Source organism: Arvicola amphibius, chromosome 1, assembly GCF_903992535.2.
Source record: "Arvicola amphibius chromosome 1, mArvAmp1.2, whole genome shotgun sequence".
Taxonomy (NCBI): domain Eukaryota; kingdom Metazoa; phylum Chordata; class Mammalia; order Rodentia; family Cricetidae; genus Arvicola; species Arvicola amphibius.
The window spans coordinates 199685827-199704477 of NC_052047.1; the positions used below are offsets into that span (position 1 = coordinate 199685827).

At 42.1% G+C, this 18651-nt stretch overlaps 1 protein-coding gene across 1 annotated transcript; it reads right to left on the reverse strand.

The window, feature by feature from the left end:
• Positions 1-322: 322 nt before the first annotated feature.
• Positions 323-747, reverse strand: LOC119801324 (dolichyl-diphosphooligosaccharide--protein glycosyltransferase subunit 4). Its single transcript, XM_038311866.2, has one exon. The coding sequence runs from the start codon at positions 694-696 to the stop codon at positions 583-585; it is 114 nt and encodes a 37-aa protein (XP_038167794.1). The 5' UTR covers positions 697-747; the 3' UTR covers positions 323-582.
• Positions 748-18651: the final 17904 nt, after the last annotated feature.

An 18651-nucleotide genomic window follows, 5' to 3' on the forward strand; every position in this document is an offset into this window, starting at 1 on the left:
TAAAGGGAATAAGTTGAAGAGATACCATAGGACAACCAAAGATCTCCGTATGTGTGTGTGTGTGTGTGAGAGAGAGAGAGAGAGAGACAGAGACAGAGAGACAGAGACAGAGACAGAGAGAGAGACAGAGAGATAGACAGACAGACAGAGAGACAGACAGACAGACAGACAGACAGACAGACAGACAGACAGAAGGAGGAGAGATCAGGATATAATCCCAAAATGCAATGTCTATAGAACTGAGCAGGGTAGGATGGTAGGACCTAACTACAGGTTTTCTTTTTCTTTTTCTTTTTTTTTTGGGGGGGGACCACAAAAAATATATATCTATATTTTTTGTATTGGGGGGAGGGAATAGAAAAGAAAGCAGCCCCTATACTGGGCCCTATTCAGTGGCAGCTTCTTGTTCCATAGAGTTAAGGAAGACTTTGAGGAAATAAAAGTTGTTTGGAAAAATCCAGGTGTAGTTGCTTTGTATGCTGTGATGGGTAGGAGGGATGAAGTGAAGTGTGAAGGCCCCTCACACCCTCCATCTTGCCTCAGACTATGTCCTGGAACCCTGGGGCGGAGAAAGCGCTACTTTCATTCCTGCTTCTTGGGATTGTTGACTGCCACGTAGTGATAGAGAACCACAAGCAAGAAAAGCGACACGCCCAGCATGTTGGCGAAGATGGCGAGCTGCACGTCCGTGATCATCCTGACCAGCTCCACTCGACTCCGATGCTACCGCTCGCCGTACAGCTCGAGGTCAGGTTTTCTTATTAAAACAAATAACCAAAGTACATTGATTTCCCTGTAGTATTTTGTAGTGAGGAGGCTGCGGGCTGCTTCCTGCCGCCCGGCTCCTGGCCGCCCTGCTAGCTTTACCGGAAATAATTACACGGAAACTGTATTCTTTTAAATACTGCCTGGCCCATTATTTCCAGCCTCTTACTCACATCTTGATTAACCCATATCCAATAATCTGTGCAGCACCACAAAGTGGTGCCTTACCAGGTAGATTCTAGCGTACGTCCATCTTGGGCTGGAGCTTCATTGCATCTGGCTTCTCTCTGAGGAGAGGCATGGCGGTCTGACTAACTTAGGAGAGGCGTGGCATCTGACTGATCCTTCTACCTCACTTCCTCTTCCTGTTCTGTCTACTCCACCCACCTAAGGGGCGGTCTATCAAATGGGCCAGGCAGTTTCTTTATTAGCCAATGAAATCAACTCAAACAGAAGACTCTCCCACATCATTTCCCCTTTTTCTGTTTAAACAAAAAAAGAAGGCTTTAACTTTAACATAGCAAAATTACATGTAACAAGTTATCAAGTAAGAATTACAGTTACAATATTTATATCTACTTTATCATAACAAAGGAAAACAACTATAACTATCTATCTATTCTTCAACTCCATCAGAGACTCCAGAAGGACACAATATTACCTAGGTGAACAAGAAGTAAGCTACTTCCAAAACTCTAGAAATGACAGAGACATCTCACTGCCTGGACAGTCACCCAAAGTTCTTTTGTACTGTTGAGGCATCCATCTTCAGCCTACAGGCCCATAGTTTCCAGCAGACATTTCCATGATCAGGAAATTTCAAAGGTAGTTCAGTCACTATCTGCTGTGTCCTTCAGAATGTCTCGCAGACTCTTTCTTGAATTAGGAACCCCAAAGAATCATCTCACATTTAGGCAAGTTCAGCAGTCCTCTCTCATTGGGTTCTTTGTGTCCAGTTTCTGCAACAGTCCAGGCAAGAGCAGTTTCTTGCCCAAATGGCTATCAAACTCCATAAGGAGCCTCTTTGATGCCCATCTTCCTCTTGAAGTAGATTGGTGCTGCCAGGAGCAGACATGTCTCATTGTCATGAACAGTCCTAACTTATTAAAACATTTAAAATGCAATATTCTGTAGTCTTTGAAAGATATGAAGAATGCCTTTTTAACTTAAATATATCTCTATATATCTAGAAAATCTAACTAACATGACTATAAGCTTTACTATTATCAATGATTATCCATTAGCAACCTATATTTCCTAATTATACATTATATTCTTAAAATGAACTACACAATCACAATACCTTAATCAAGATTAGAAATACATATACATATAACAAAATTGACCTTAAAATCCATACCAATGCAAATTATTCATATCTATATCATATCCCCCTTTAAATGTAAAAGAACATTTATAAACAATATTTGGGAATATGGACGTAGTTATTTCTCTCCAAACTGCTTCCTGCTGAATGGGGACGCTGTTAATCAGATCTTTCATGGTGTAACCTGTGTGCCAGGTTCATCTCAGTTATCAGTTGGGTGAAGTAATTTTCTGAAGGTGTTCACAGCAACCTTTCAGGAGGGCGTGGTCTATCATACCATATTGGGATAGAAGCAATCCAATGGGTCTCATTTTCTGTAAAAATAAAAGAAGAATCTCTTTTCCAAAGTATCATATCCTTAGATCCAAATTCTAAAGTCAAGGTATTTTCAAGATATCTTTCTTGGATTAGTTCAGCAGCATTAGTAAACAAATATCTTTTAGCAGCTGTTGCTCCTTCCTCAGCATTCAAACAATTCAAAAAGAGCATAATAGCATACAGTATCAAGATTCTCTGTGTATTTTCCATCTTTGTGCAGCTTTATTTTAACCTCTATTTCGTTTATTTTTACTTTTATTTTTTGAGACAGGTTCTCTGTATATCTTTGTCCTGGAATAACTCTGTAGACCAGGCTGTCCTTGAACTCTCAGAAATCCGTCTGTCTCTGCCTCCCCAGTGCTGGGATTAAAGGTGTGTGCTACAACACCTTGAACTCACAGAAATCTTTCCGTCTCTGCCTCCCAGGCATTCGGATTAAAGGTGTGTGTACCACACCTCGAAGTCACATAGGTCAATTTACCTTTGCCTCTCAAGTGTTGGGATTAAAGGTGTGTACTACCACAACAAACTACTTCCTTTTTCTTTCTTTCTTTCTCTCTTTTTTTTAACTGTAAGAACTTTAACTTTTAGCCTACATGTATTTTTAACTCACTGCAAACCATTTAGAGATTTTCTTTGTCTTTGAATCTCTCTTTACTGTATATCTCTCTTTTTCTGACCACACGAGTCTTTAATTTACCAAGCAATATAGGTAGGATTAAAGCCGTGGCTTTGACAGCTAGATCCAGCCCATTCCTTAGCTTTCCAGCCTCTTGGCAGAGGTACCACAACTCTTTGGTGGTTCAAGGTCCCTGTCAGCAAGCAAGCTGCAACAGTGTTAAACAACAATCAAAAGCTCCATAGTCAGGACCGCCTGCTTGAAAGAGTCAGAGTTTGCCCTGGCAGGACGGCCCAGAAAGCCAGCATTTTAAAACAGCACAACTTTTTTCTTGCTACAGCTGAAAACTGAAAAACATGCATTCAGCTTTTCATCAACACCATTTAAGTGTTTCATAGCAGGACCTCTTAAAAGAGCTGCAGGTTTTTGCAGCTAAAGCTGAGTCAGGAAGCCTCTCTTAGATGAGAGCTCTTGCTCTAACAAGCAAAGCCAAACCCGAGAAATTGCTGCTACCGAGAAAACATGCTTTACTCTATTCTTTCCCAAGCTTTCTCAGGCTTTCTGTGGATTCAGTTATCCACGTTGGGCGCCATTCTGTAGTGAGGAGGCTGCGGGCTGCTTCCTGCCGCCCGGCTCCTGGCCGCCCTGCTAGCTTTACCGGAAATAATTACACGGAAACTGTATTCTTTTAAATACTGCCTGGCCCATTATTTCCAGCCTCTTACTCACATCTTGATTAACCCATATCTAATAATCTGTGCAGCACCACAAAGTGGTGCCTTACCAGGTAGATTCTAGCGTACGTCCATCTTGGGCTGGAGCTTCATTGCATCTGGCTTCTCTCTGAGGAGAGGCATGGCGGTCTGACTAACTTAGGAGAGGCGTGGCATCTGACTGATCCTTCTACCTCACTTCCTCTTCCTGTTCTGTCTACTCCACCCACCTAAGGGGCGGTCTATCAAATGGGCCAGGCAGTTTCTTTATTAGCCAATGAAATCAACTCAAACAGAAGACTCTCCCACATCAGTATTTAAAATACTTAACTACAGATTTGATATTGATACTTATCAACAGATATGTAAAGATATCAACCAGCTATTGTGTCCCACTCTGCCATCAACAATCAATTCAGTTGTAACAGCACAGAATGGTGGGAAAATGACCCTTGGAAATGTTCTTGCATTGTGGGTTTGCTCGTCTTTCTTCTAGAACGTGAATGTACCGAATTAGGTAAAACCAATGCCTGAGTGTGACTTTGTCAGTATTTGTTCAGTGGCTGGAAAATCTCAGGTTTGGCCAGAGCTAATAGCTCATCTTGGAGAGCTGGAAATTAAATCAGATAACAGGCAAGAGCTAGGGGGACCTTCAATGGCCAAGATTGGACATATGAACAGTTTTCTGTGAACCGCAGAGACCAGCAAGGAAAAACACTCAGGCGATCATCATCAGTGCCTAAGATGTTGCTACTTTCACAACCTTGATGACATCTCATTCGGTGCCACACATGAGAACTGGGTGTGGCACCTGCATTACCTCATCTGGTCTCATGACAACTCTAAGTAATCCTATTATCATCTCCTTCACACACATGGCCATCTGAAGCTTGAAGGTCCCCAGTAACCTCTTCAAGGTCTTGTAATTACTAACCATTACTCTACACACACGCACACACAAGCACTGGTCAAAACAGTTTTCCTAACAAAATTACATAACACTTTAACAAGGAAAATTGCCTGTAATTTCAGCACAATGCCACTCGTAATTTCTTCATACTTTCTTTCAGGCTGTTACTCATAGTTTATATAGCTGGACCATAACTATTAAATAATTTTCTGACACACTCTTTTTTACTTAATGTTATCAATTATTTTTTTCTTTATCATCCCATATTTATAGTTTTACTTTGGGGTTTGGACTTTTTTTCATTTTTATTTTCTATACTCTTAATGTAAAGGCATTTGGAGGTTTTCTTGCAATGCAATAGTAATTTATAATTATTTTAGTTGCTTCCATCTTAAGAATGCTTTCACTAGTCCAAGTAAGTAGCTGAGATTATATTTTATTTTGGGTCAATCTTATTGATTTGACTTTTGTTCTTGCTTAATCTTTTTCTCATATGGAGGTTACTCTGGCAGATAGGAAGGAAATAGTAATTTTTCTCACTCTCCAACTTAATGAAGTAAGTTTTCATTTCCCTACTGTGTATGATGCCTTATGACATATTATGTTTTTAATGATTAGCATAATATATGGCAGGGCTTCTTTCTTGTTCCACAAATCCTTTTCAAGTCTTAGCATTCTAGTCTTAAAAAAAAACTTGTTACTTTTATAGGAAGGCTTTGCATTTGATAGGGTTGATACATATAAAAATGCTTTTGAGACTATTTTTCCAAGTGAAATAAAAAATTATTTTCATTCTTTCCAAAATAAGTGTTCAAAATCTTAAAGTAGAAAAATAGTGAGTCAAACTACCCTATGTCCTGAACACCCGCAATTGAGTCTTGCACTTTACCTTTTAGTGGAAGCCATTGTGCATTTATATTTATTGTTTTCATTTAGTGCAGTCATTCTGAACCATATTCAGTAGCCATTACACATACACACACACACGCACAGGTCAAAATGATTTTCCTAACAAAATTATGTAAGACTTTAACAAAGACAAATGCCTGTAATTTCAGCTCAATGCTATTCATGATTTCTTCATGCTTTCAAGCTGTTATTTCCTTCTCTCCCTGATTGTCTAGTCACCATTATAAAAATGTCCCAATAAATGAGCTCTTTCCCCAAGATTAAGTAGATAAATAGAAATGATTTGAGGTAATAAAATGATTAAGAGACAATGCAATAAACTATATGGCTAGATTGGCTTACGGTAAGGTAACAGTGGGGATGAAAAACCAGCAAATGAAATGACTGGCCATGAGATAATGTTCTAATTGACTTTACCCAGCTCTTGTGCTCTGCAGCACTAGTCAGCTCAGTACATAATTCTTTAACTAACACTCACCATTGTATACATCCAAGTGCTATCCCTTTTCCTGGGCATTCTTGATGATCAGCATTGTTTTTGAGCATTCTTATAGTAAGGGAAGCAGGTTTCCCTAAAGACGGTCAGCTTTCTTCTAGAGTACCCTGTCATCTAGCTGTGCTACCTGATGAGCAGGCTTGCCTGCTACATGTGACCCCAATGCTTGTCCTTCATCCCTACATGATGATGAAGAGGAAACCACACCGATAGAAATTGGTTCTTGCCCAAATATTACTAATACCACTGACATCATGTTTTGAGTAGCTCAGTCTCTGCTAATGTGTTTTGCAAAGATCTTAAAAAGCAAAAATAAAGTCTTTCCAGCACAGAAAAGTGGTGAAAATGTAACTCTAGTCATCTGATCAGTGAAGTGGACATATATTTCACCAAGGTCGGACTAATTTAACAGCCAGGTTTATTGTTATGTGCCCTTAAGTAGAAACAGATTCACAGAAAAGTCAAGGGGGGAGAAGCAGTCCTCAAAACACCTAAGAGTGTGCAAAGACCCAGTGGATAGGACCCCAGGGGAACACTGAAAGGTGTATAATGACACACTGCCTATGAGGTTGTCTACACTGTAAAAGTCCATACAAATAGCGTGTAGCTTTAGATTGCTCAGAAGTCATATATCAGGTATGTTTCAAGGTAAATGGCAGGAAATGACCCCAAAACATTCCACTTTAGATGGGATTGTGAATTCTGTGTATACAATTCTTGTCTAATTTTATCAGTACAACAGGTGACCATAAATTCCAAAACTGTGACCTCTGATTGTTGCTCAGCAATTGCTTGGGCTGCTACCTTAGAAAAGCCACGTCATCCTCTCAGTTCCTCCATTTAAACGGAGTTTTGCTTTGAAAAGCACATCATTGTCTCATCCCATAAATATTTTTGAGGACCTTCGTTGTCCTGTAATGCTGACACAGGAAAAGAAGAACTGTGTGCCCAACCCCTGGGAATTTGCAGTAGGTTCTACACTGGTACCAGGAGTCAACAAGGCATGTTATGACAGCTCTGCAGGGCAGTTCAAAACTAGGCAGATGAAAAGGACTGGATTTGGAGACAGAACAGGAAAAGGGGCAGCCCTACAAGTTGAGGAGCAACTTGTATTCCAGTAAATACTTGGAGACCAGAAGAGTCCCTGGCTTCCAGAGATGCACTGTCATTATTTTATGGCATGAGAGCACAGTGCCGTGTGAATATCATCTCTTCAGTTCACAGTGGGCTCTTCAAAGCCAGGTACCATACTATATCCATTCTTCTCCTGTTGGTCAAATAAGTAATGATCTGCGGTCTTCTCATCCAAGTGCAAACAACTTTGCCACGCCTGTGGATAAAAGAGAGATTGGTTTCCTGTGCCTGCATTGTGGGGGCCAACTGGGACGACAGCATCCTCTGGAGAAATGTTTGGAAGGAGAATGTGGAGAAAGAGTTCCTGGTGGAACAGTCCCTCGGGAAACAACCAAAGACCAAAGGACAGAAGTCACTAGTTGGTTATCAGAGCTGGAACGGTTGTGCATGAGCAGATCTAAAACACAGAGCTGCTGAAGATGGAGAGCAGATGCCCTGGGGTAGCTGCTCACTTTAGGACTTCTCCTACCCAATAAAAAAATATATTCTTTGTTTATCTTAAATTCATTTTCAGCTTGGTATCTAGAAATTCTGTTTGCTAGTATTGTCAACTTTATTTTAATGGAATTACAGAGATGAAAACAAATGTGAATGAGATTAGTGGCATGAAATCACGGAAAGTTAAATCCCATGATCCTTACCACAGCAGTTTTAGTCAATTGCATTATTGTTTGGTGGTCAAGAAGCCTCCCAAATGACAAGAATGGCTTTAATAAGGACTATAATGAGGTGATAGCAAATGTGGCTGGGTTTTCTCCTCCTCAGACTTTTGCACTGTGCCAGGGTCACCTGAAATATAAACATTCCACATGTAACTTCTTTCCTGGAGCCAGCCACCTCCTCATATTGGCACTCCAGAAGACTCATGGGTAAGACAATTTTCTGCCTGTATTTCCTATGAGAAACATAAGACCAAATGGATTTTCCACACAGTGGGTGATAGATGTCCTTAGGGGACCTTTTGCTAAATCTGTGCATAAAGCAAGAGTTGGTTTTTCTTCCACAAGACATATGGACATAGGAAACTGGGCAGTGGATTAGTTGCTTAGCTATGTCCAGGTCACATGTCAAAATGCTTCGTTTCCACCTCACACAGTGATGTGGCTACTATAGCTTTGGACACTGCAGTCCTGTTCAAGAAAGGGTGAAGGAAAAGATGGCAGAAACTTTCAGCTCCTCTGATCCTATTCTCCCTTTTCCAAGGAATCAAGTGGTTTACTGAACACTGATCATTCCCACAGATTTCTAGTTATGGTTTATAAAAAGACTTTTGAGATTCTCCAGGTCAAAGAAGGACATGGGAAAGAGCTTAGGTTGTCAAAGAGCGAGCCCCACCCTGACTCTGGGGGAAAGCCCAGGAATATGACCCTCATTGGTCTATATGTAGGCACCACCCTGTGCTATCCATGAGCCTCGAGAAAAGCACTCAACTTTCCCGAAGACAGATTTCCTCATGTGCAAAATGTGAACCAGAAAGGGAGGTGAGGAGCAGAGATATGTGTCATGCTGTGGGCTGAATGTCATCTGCCCTCCCTGAAGATACCTGTTGAAGTTATACACACGTAATCTAACTATGGTGTTTAGATATGGGGTCTTTAGGAGGTGGAAGGAATTGGATAAGGTTATTAACATTGAACTTTTAAGACTGAATCCTAGAGGCATCCTAAGAAGAAGGAAAGAGATGACTAGAGAGATGGTTTAGTGGGTAAAATTTTGCTACTCAATAATGAGGAGCTGAGTTCAAATCTCCAGAAACTATGAAAAATATTAAACATGCATGTCAGGCAAGCATTTATAATCCCAACAGTCCAGTGGGGAAAATGAGAAGCAGAGACAAGAGACTCCCCAAAAGCTCATGGGTCAATTAGCATGGCATTAGCATGGCATATACTGTAGAAAAAACAATGAATAGACTCCAACTCAAAAATGTAAGAAGGTGAGGACCAACCCCCAAGGTTGTCCTCTGACCCCTACGCCTGTACTGTATAGCATGTGTGTACCTGCATCCCTACATATGAATGTGCAAGCCTACACACACACACACACACACACACACACACACACACACACCACACACCATACCTGCACACAATAAAATAAGAAAGCAGAAGAAAGAGGAAAAGGAGGAGGAGGAGGAAAGGAACCAGAAGGTACACATAGAACTTGGCAGTCGATATTAAATGAAAAGGAGCCATTATTATTTGGGCTGAATTTTCTCCAATTTAGGTAAAAATTTGCCTTATTTGAGACACACAATTTCAAAAATTAGGTTCTAAATTATGTATCACTTAGTTCTACATGGAATCTGCAGTTCAAGAAAACCAGTGTAGAAGGGATTGTAGCAGTGGTGCTTGTTGCCTCGGTCAAGCAGGGACAGGAAGCGATATCATCACATTCCTCAGCAAAAACTAGAAAATATCACAGAAAGATACTTCTATAGACTCGCAGGCAGGACACTGCTCTGCATCATTTCTTTCTTTAGCTTTTAATTTTAAAATCTGATTCAAATAATGTCTAGCTCTAGATGAAACACTTGTAACATAATGAAAGCCCTTCATTTAAAGACATATTTCATATTCAAATTCCCACAATGAAAAGTTACAGAGCTCAAGGTGATCAAAATTATTTTCAGAGTCAAACAATACCAGACTGATGGTCTTGGTGTGATAATCATCTATAAAAAATAGTCTTGGAAGGCTGTTGACATGTCCTCTACCTTGGGACCGGGGTTCTGTGAACTCATCATAAGGTTTAAAGAGAATCGTGCATGCACGCCATTGCAATAGTCAGATATTAAGAATCCAAATATGAGCTGAAGAAGTTAGGATAAGCTATACACAGATGTTTAAAATTTACCAGAATGCACGCACATGCCAGAACTTGAGAAAAATGAAAAGAAGTAATAGCATTAGAATTCTTCATTACTTATTTTAAAAAATAGAATTTCTACACAAGCCAATTTAATATACACGCAAATAGCAATGACTTGTCCAAGGAAATATTGAAGTCCATTAGGACAGCGTGTGTATAATCTGACTCAACAAGTCAGGATATATTTTCTGGAGAACATAATATCTTTGCCGCATTGTGTGAGATGAAGGTTAGATTACATTTCTTGCCCGTGCAATAACTCCCACATCATAAATTCTGATGAAATTATATCACTATACAAAGCAAATGGATGTCTGACCCACTATCGTTTTCTAGTTCTCGGAGAAAGAAGCTGACGCACGGGCAAATCCCCAGCCGCTTGGAGCGATGCTCTGACAGCCAGCCTGTGCCTGGGAACTGTGATTAACTATCTTGACCAGGAGGGGCTGTTAGGGTTTGTGGTTTCTGCTCTGAATACTAAACTTGGGCATACAAGAGTCCTTATTGTGGGGAGCCCTTGGAAATGGGAATACAAAATTGCTTTATATTTGCAGGATTTGATTGCCTCGGATGATGCAGTTCTAGCTGGTGGGCCTCTCTTGCTGCTTGTGTTTCCAGATTATAAATCAATCCTTTGACAGGGCATCTGCCGTAGCCAGGCCTGTTTCTGTGGCATCATTTTCTTGTTTTATATTATAATTGGCAACTGTCCTTCTGGGTTGTTCTTATGAATGACACATTTGCATAGTTTAATGAGAATGGAGTAGAAATCAAAGCTAATAAAAGTCTTCCTAACTTTTGGATGTCAAAGCATTTGTGGCTTTGAGTTCTAAGGGAACTGGGACGTGGATAAAAAGGGCAGATTCATGTATAACATAGATAGGTATCGTGCTCCCCAATAGTGAAGTTCAATACTACAAAAGACATCACAAAGAAAAGCTCTACTGTCCAGTGGCCAGTAAGTTACTAGATCTTGGAAAACAGGAAATCTCTCTGCTTGGAATCTGTGTCAAGAGTCAAAGGAAGGCCAAAGTGAGAGCTACTTTGCCACTCTTCTGAAAATGGTACTAAAAATAAGTGTGTGGAATGGAAAGCTTTGCAGATTTCCCTCCAGTTCTGCCACCTGGGTGACGATCTATTCACCGGTGAGATGGGCAGTGAACACAGGTGACCGTCATGCACACGTGCCACTTCCTTGCTGTAGACACGAAGTTTAGATCCAGACACGAAATTTAAAAACTTGAAGTCACTTTCCTTCCTGGGAACCCACAGAGCTCTACAGCCAGATTAATTTCTTGGTTTAAACATTTTCTCGCTTCTCCTGCCTTGGCCTGAAGTTTCTGGATGCTGTCAACTTGAGCGTAGGAAGATATTAACTTAAAGGAGGATGCCCGAAAAACTAAGGAGGCCCACAAGACAGTGTGTGGTACTTCTACTTCCACAAGTGATGCTGTTGTAAATTCATGAATAAAATAGTCCATAGGTTAAAAGACTGTTAGGAAAGAATCTTGATCTAGAAGTAAGACACTCTTTAGCTCTCTAGTTGGAGCCCTGGCTTCTTGACCTTTTTAGTTCTTGCTAAATTAAAGTTTTTGGAACAGTTTCGCCATCCTAACACCTACCAGAAACTCAGTATTACCTGGAAGTTACTTTCCAAATCACCAAGTTCACCAAGGCATAAGTTACCCCTCCCCTACCCCGCCCCTTACCACCCAACTTCAATATAATTGTGACGTTATCAGAGGAGTCTAGTATAAAAGCCATGTTGGAAACTCAAAAGGGTGTCAGTGAGTCAAGTCAGACCAGTAAAGAAGTTTCCATCTCCTGGCTTTTTGTCCAGGCCCCACACACTTCAGGGTGATCAGCTTGACTCTGCACTAGAGCAGTTTAGGATCGATAATTACTGAATACTGAAATTAATAGAAGAGACTTTCTTAGTTTTAGACTTTGAAGACAATAAAGGCTTTATAGACAACGGTCCTATTTTACAAATGAGAAAATAAAATCAAACAGAACAAAATGTCCTGGCCTAGGTATTGACGTGGTGGGAGAATTCATAAATAATAACTTTCAAGATTTCTCTACTGTGGACTGCCACAAAGGTTGCATTTTCTACCATAACCACTCACGCCTTCGTCACACAAAGGCTGTGTTTCAGGAAGGGGATCTTTCCTTTGCTGCGTATGAGGTTCTCTGCTCCTTTCTGAACTTTTCTATTCTGTGTCATTCATTATTTCCTTCACTCTGGTCTAGAACTATGTAGAATGATAGCTTAGCATTAAAAATACTGTTCTCGGGGCTACCCAGATGGCTCAGTGGCTAAGAGAACTGGTACTCACATTGGGATGGTTCGGGGCTTCCTGTAACTCCAGCTCCAGGAATCCAACACCTTCTGGCCTCCTTGAGAACTTGAACTCTCCTGCACCTAACCACTCGCAGATACACACAAACACATAGTTAAAATATATCTAGAAAAATAACCACACTGTCCTAAAGTTCACCCACTGAAGCACCGCTTATTAGATTTCCTTTTTAAAAGGCCCTGCAAAAATAATTGGCACTTTATTTCTCTCTCTTAAAAGGCAGGCAGAATGGGACAAGATCCCATCCAAGCCTAGGATTTTGCTTACCTGCTATATTTCATATTTCATAAAAAGCCAAATATTAAACCTGCAAGAAGTTATCAGGCTTCTCTAATATTAAAGACTGCAGATAGCGTAAAAGACTGGATATGGGAGTCACATACTACAAGATTCAGAAGGAGCTGTTCTGTTAATAGTGAATTGTTCAGCTAGTAGGAGCCTTCTTCTCCACAGAGACACCTCTCTGGCTCTTGGCCTCATTTCATGGCTCTTTGCTTTGGGGGTTAGATGGTTTTTGTTAGCAACTGCTTTATCAAACTGGGTGAAGTTTGAGACTATTTGACTGGTTATAGTGAACACTCACAATCATTAGTTCACAGACTCATTCTCTGAGAAACTAAGCCAGGTTTGCTAACCTACCAAAGAGGAGGGGGATCTTTCTCATGGAATGGTTTTGGAGCTTTACAAACTTTCAAATGACACTCAGGGTGATCCATGATCCAACCCCCTACCCCACAAAAAAAAAAAGTAGACGACATCTCAGGCTCAATGCATTCCTCGTTTCACACGTGGGGACTATACGTTTCTCACCAGCATGAAGAACAGAGTCAAGTCGGAGTGCCAGTAGAAGCCCATGAATTCCCCAGATGTCAAGAGTGGACAGCAGGGCAACAATGCTCAGAAGGCAGATAACTATCTCTTGGCCCACTGTGTGCACACACTTCCTGTCTGAATTGGCAGCCAGCCAGCTCTGGACCCCAACAAGCAGGAACTGCATTTGTCCACTTCTCTGTGGGACCAAGCAAGTGCCAGGATCACATCAGCTCCTCACATGCTGGACCCAGCCCTGAGTTCATCCTCATGGACTGAGCACGGAACAGCTTAGCTTCTTTTCCTATAAATCTTTATACCCCCATCCTATGGTTATCTGGAGCCAGCCAAACCTTGTTTTCTATTCAGGGCTGCTTCTGGCAAAATTCCCACCGCAAGACTCTAGCATGGACAGAGGTTAATGGGTACCATTAGCCACTCTCTGCAGCCTGGATTTGATCTTCTTGGCACAAGAAAATTCAGCTTTGCCCTTTATCTTGTTATCCAAGACGCCGAAAGCCCACGATAGCCAGGCCAGCAGATGCTACCCCTCTGAGTTCTGGTTGAACAGGAAAAGGAAATCAACCTAAGCAGCATTCACTGGGCTCTTCATTCCCCCTCATTAGCCAGCTGGCCTGCTCCTGAAACCTGGACCAATAAGAGAACACACCAGCCCGTGCCTGGCTCCGCTTTGCATCCCTCCTCCCCAAGAAAGCAGAGAACATTGAAAAGTGACAGGAAAAAGAGCTTTTAAAGCTTGCCCTGGGTCCAAAGAGTTATTGATTCTTTTACTTTCCTAAATCCCTGGAGGTATACTCCAAGTAGGCATAAAAGCAGACACAGGTTAATGATTTTAGTCAAGACATTAAAGACTTTAGTCGAGGTAAACTAGACAAATGTGCACTGGCCTTAAAGGTCTACTCCTTGGGAGTACACACTTCTGAGATATGCTTGGGAAGTTCCCGGCCCTTAACCTAAGATCCCACAGCAAAAAGTGGAAACAAGAAGGGCATACTATATAAAGTCATACTACTCTTGAAAATGCCTCAAGTCCCCTGTAAGGTCTAGCCCTTGAACCCGCCTCTGCAGGAAGCGCTGGCTTCTCAGAGCACAGCCTAGTAGGCGCTATTCCAGCAAAGAAAGCAAGTGCTCCTTTTTGCAGATGAGGTAGTGGCAGAAATTAGGAACCTGAGATTCTTGGTAAGGGAACTAAGCTGCCTGATGAGGATCCAGCAGCCCTAACCTCACCGAGGACACTGGGCCAGCACTGCAGATGACCGCAGGTGGGTGGAACACAGTATTGCCTTGCTATGCAAACATGTACAAAACTGGCTTCCCATGGGAACACCTCCTGCCTCCCCTCTCTCGCCTTGTCTCTCCAAACATAGAATTGAAATCAGCTTATACTATAGTATGAAACAGCCCCACTATTGAGGGTTTCAAGAATCTTCATTTCCGAGTTTAGGTGGAAAGGGAAACTCAACTTTCTATTAGAAGTCCTATCTGGGGCTGTGGGCAATGGCTTAGTGGGTAAAACTCTTGCCACCCAAGTATGAGGTTCTGTGTTTGAACCCCAAGAACCCACATGAAGCTGAATGGAGTAGTGTGCACCTGCAATCCCAGGGCACTAGAAGATGGAGGTAGAGGCAGGAGGATGCCCATAAGCTCAGGGGCCGACTATCCTGGCATATACAGTGGTGGAGGCCTCAGATCGATTTCCCTCTGAGGCTATGTTCTGACCTCCACACCTGGGCACACTCACATTCACATACGTGAGACTCACACACAAACGGTAATGACGTTCCACAAATATTTCAGACCAAGCCATTTCCATCCACCTTTAAGTTACAAGGTCCAAAGCTATTCTGCTTGTGACACGTGGGTATGGATGTGGGGGGGGGGGAGTGGTTGGACATGAGAGCTCCAGGGACCTCTCGCTGCATTACGCAGCCTCAGTCTAACCAGCTCTGAAACGGACGTGGTGATACACCCCTTGATTAAAGGGTAGGATCAAATTAGTTAATTGGCTCCTTCAGAGTAGAAACTGTCGTTGTCTTCAAAATCTTAACATGAAAGGCGTGAATCGATGTCGTCGGTTCATAAATTGTTACATCAAACGCAGGATGCCTATAAATCCACAGCGGGTAATTATCATAAAAGTCGCACACTGTTAAAACTCCCATGGAGAGTCAGGCAGATTTGACTCTAGGAGAACAAACAGCCTATAGGCCCCTGAGTCCCAAACTGGGCCTCCCAAGACCCAAACAACCCCACCCCTCCTGATGTGCCCTTAGCAAAATGGCACTCCCAGCTTCCATCTGCATACCTTGCCTCTTCTGTGTACGCCGAGAGAGCAACCTCAGCTCACAATTTTTAGCTTACTCCGATGAAAAGTCCAGCTCTCTGCAGTGATCTCTGAGACCTGAGAGTACTTACTTAAGCCTTGATTGTCTCACTTCAGCTTCCACCCCTTCCCATCCATCATCTGGTTCTAGGCTCACTAACTCCCTGTGGTCCATACCAGGTCAGCAGGTTCACGCCCCCTCTCTGGAAGCAGCCCTATTAGCTGTACAGGCTGAGCCTTTCTCCCCTTGGGCTTTCAGGGTCACCTCAGACACCTTCTTTGACCATCTGGTTCAAAAGTAACACCCTACACCCTACACCTTACACATGTTCCACTTTGCCCTCCCCTGACTTCAGGTTCTACACAATTCTTTTCCATCTGAGCCATTATTACTTTGTTATGTCTTCACCTAGGCATCAGATCTAAACCTAGGGGGTGTACTAGGGGAACTAAGTGGCTAGTACTCCCGTCAATACCAAGCAGATGACAACTTTCAAAGTCACAAATTCTACCAGGTCTCTGCATAGCAAGAAGCTATGGTGTAGCAGGTGCACTTAAGAAGAGAACTCTCAACAGAGGGATATAAAATGTCTGAAAGACACTTAAGGAAATGTTCAACATCCTTAGTCATCAGAGAAATGCAAATCAAAACAACTCTGAGATTCCATCTTACACCTGTAAGAATGGTCAAGATCAAAAACACTGATGACAATTTATGCTGGAGAGGTTGTGGGGTGAAGAGAACACTTCTGCATTGCTGGTGGGAATGCAAGCTGGTATAGCCCCTTTGGATGTCACTGTGGCAATTTCTCAGAAAATTAGGAAACAACCTTCCTCAAGACCCAGTAATACCACTTTTGGGCATATGTCCAAAGGATACTCAATGTGCCACAAGGACATGTGCTCAATGATGTTCATAGCAACATTGTTTGTCATAGCCAGAATCTGGAAACAACCTAAGAATTCCTCCACCAAAGAATGGATAAGGAAAATGTGGTACATTTACACAATGGAGTACTACACAGCAGAAAAAAATAATGACATCTTCAAATTTGCAAAAAAAAAATGGAAGAAGCTATAAAACATTATTTTGAGAAAGGTAACCCAGACACAGAAAGACAATTATTACATATACTCACTCATAGGTGGTTTTTAAACATAAAGCAAAGAAAACCAGCCTACAAACCACAATCCCAGAGAACTTAGACAACAATGAGGACCCCAAGAGAGACTTTCATAGATCTAATCTACAAGGGAAGTAGAAAAAAACCAAAAACAAGATCTCCTGAGTAAATTGGGAGCATGGGGACCTTGGGGGAGGGTTGAAGGAGGAATGGGAGAAGCAGGGAGGGGAGCAGAGAAAAATGCAGAGCTCAATAAAAAAAGAATAGGACTATCAGAGGTAGGAAGACACAGTGTGATCCTGCCCACTCCAGTTCTCAGGAGAATACAAGAGCTTGTGAGGGATACCTGGATTGAGCTCCCTAAATAAACAGCAAGATTTTCATGCAGGAGAAAGTGTCTCATTGACGAGAAATGTAATCCAGAAGATGACAGGACCACCAAAGGAAATATTTACACAAAGCTGTGGGCAGACAACTGTATGGCATGAAGCTGTATTCTTAAATGGAGGGGCAAGGAGTAAATGGGGAAGAAGAAAGAGGAAGAGAACACAGAGTAGAAAGAGGAAAGAAGATATGGAGGAAGAAGAGGGAACTCTGGAGCTGAGAAGTGATGTGGGAGAGTCTTCTGTTTGAGTTGATTTCATTGGCTAATAAAGAAACTGCCTGGCCCATTTGATAGACCGCCCCTTAGGTGGGTGGAGTAGACAGAACAGGAAGAGGAAGTGAGGTAGAAGGATCAGTAAGATGCCATGCCTCTCCTAAGTTAGGCAGACTGCCGTGCCTCTCCTCAGAGAGATGCCAGATGCGATGAAGCTCCAGCCCAAGATGGATGCACACTAGAATCTACCTGGTAAGGCACCACTTTGTGGTGCTACACAGATTATTAGATATGGGTTAGTCAAGATGTGAGTAAGAGGCAGAAAATAATGGGCCAGGCAGTATTTAAAAGAATACAATTTGTGTGTCGTTATTTTGGGGCATAAGCTAGCCGGTGGCTGGGAGCTGGACGGCGGGAACGCGGCCCGCAGCTCCACACTACAGAGAAGTCAGGGGAAAACCCTTTGACTGCCCTGTCCCACTATCAAGTCAAAGAAAACTAATGGGACACAAGGTGACCAAGACAAGAGGCTTATGGCAAAGTCCCTTACACAAAACTTTCACTTTTAAAAGAAGAGTGGTCACTGGTAAAATAGACCCACAAAATCTGGTGAGAAAGGCAGCTAACATTTCACAGTGAACCAGAGGAAATGCAGAAAGTGACTGAAAAACATAAGATTCAGAAATGAGGCTGCAGAAGTCAAGAAAAAAAATAGAAATAAAATAGACTATTTTATACATGAAGAAAAACTGGAAAAAAGCATCTAAGACTGTAACCATAGCACGTCGTGCCATGTGAGCTGAAAAGGCAAGAAGACAAAACGTTAAAATGGAATACAGGCATGAAAGATTCTTTAATGGCAGATCTAGGAGATAGGAAGAAAAAGGTAACACGTGATTGAGGCTCCCATTCTCAAGAAAACACAAAGAAGCAGCCGAGGCGATCAAATACTGGAAACGAGAATTCAAGAACATTTTCCTGAAACAAACTTCCCCCAAATCCTCCAGAACAGTGGTTCTCCACCTGCCCGTCACAACCACGTTGGGGTGTGCATATCAGATTGTTACAGTTCATAGCAGTAGCAATGCTGTAACAATTGGTTGGAGGTCACCATGACATGAGGAACAGTGTTAAAGGTTTATAGGATTAGGAAGGTTGAGAACCACGCCTTTAGAACCACATATAGAAAGGCCTAGCCTGGGAGGGGGAGGCAAAGAGGGAAGGAGAAAGGGGAAACGGGGGAGGAAAACAATACTGAAATATAATTTTATTTTTATTGGACTTGCCAGGCAGTGGTGGCACACATCTTTAATCCCAGACTTGGGATTAAACTTGGGAGGCAGACGCAGG

Coding starts and splice junctions, on each gene's coding strand:
- LOC119801324 (XM_038311866.2), bottom strand. CDS start 696: ATGATCACGGACGTGCAGCTCGCCATCTTCGCCAACATGCTGGGCGTG.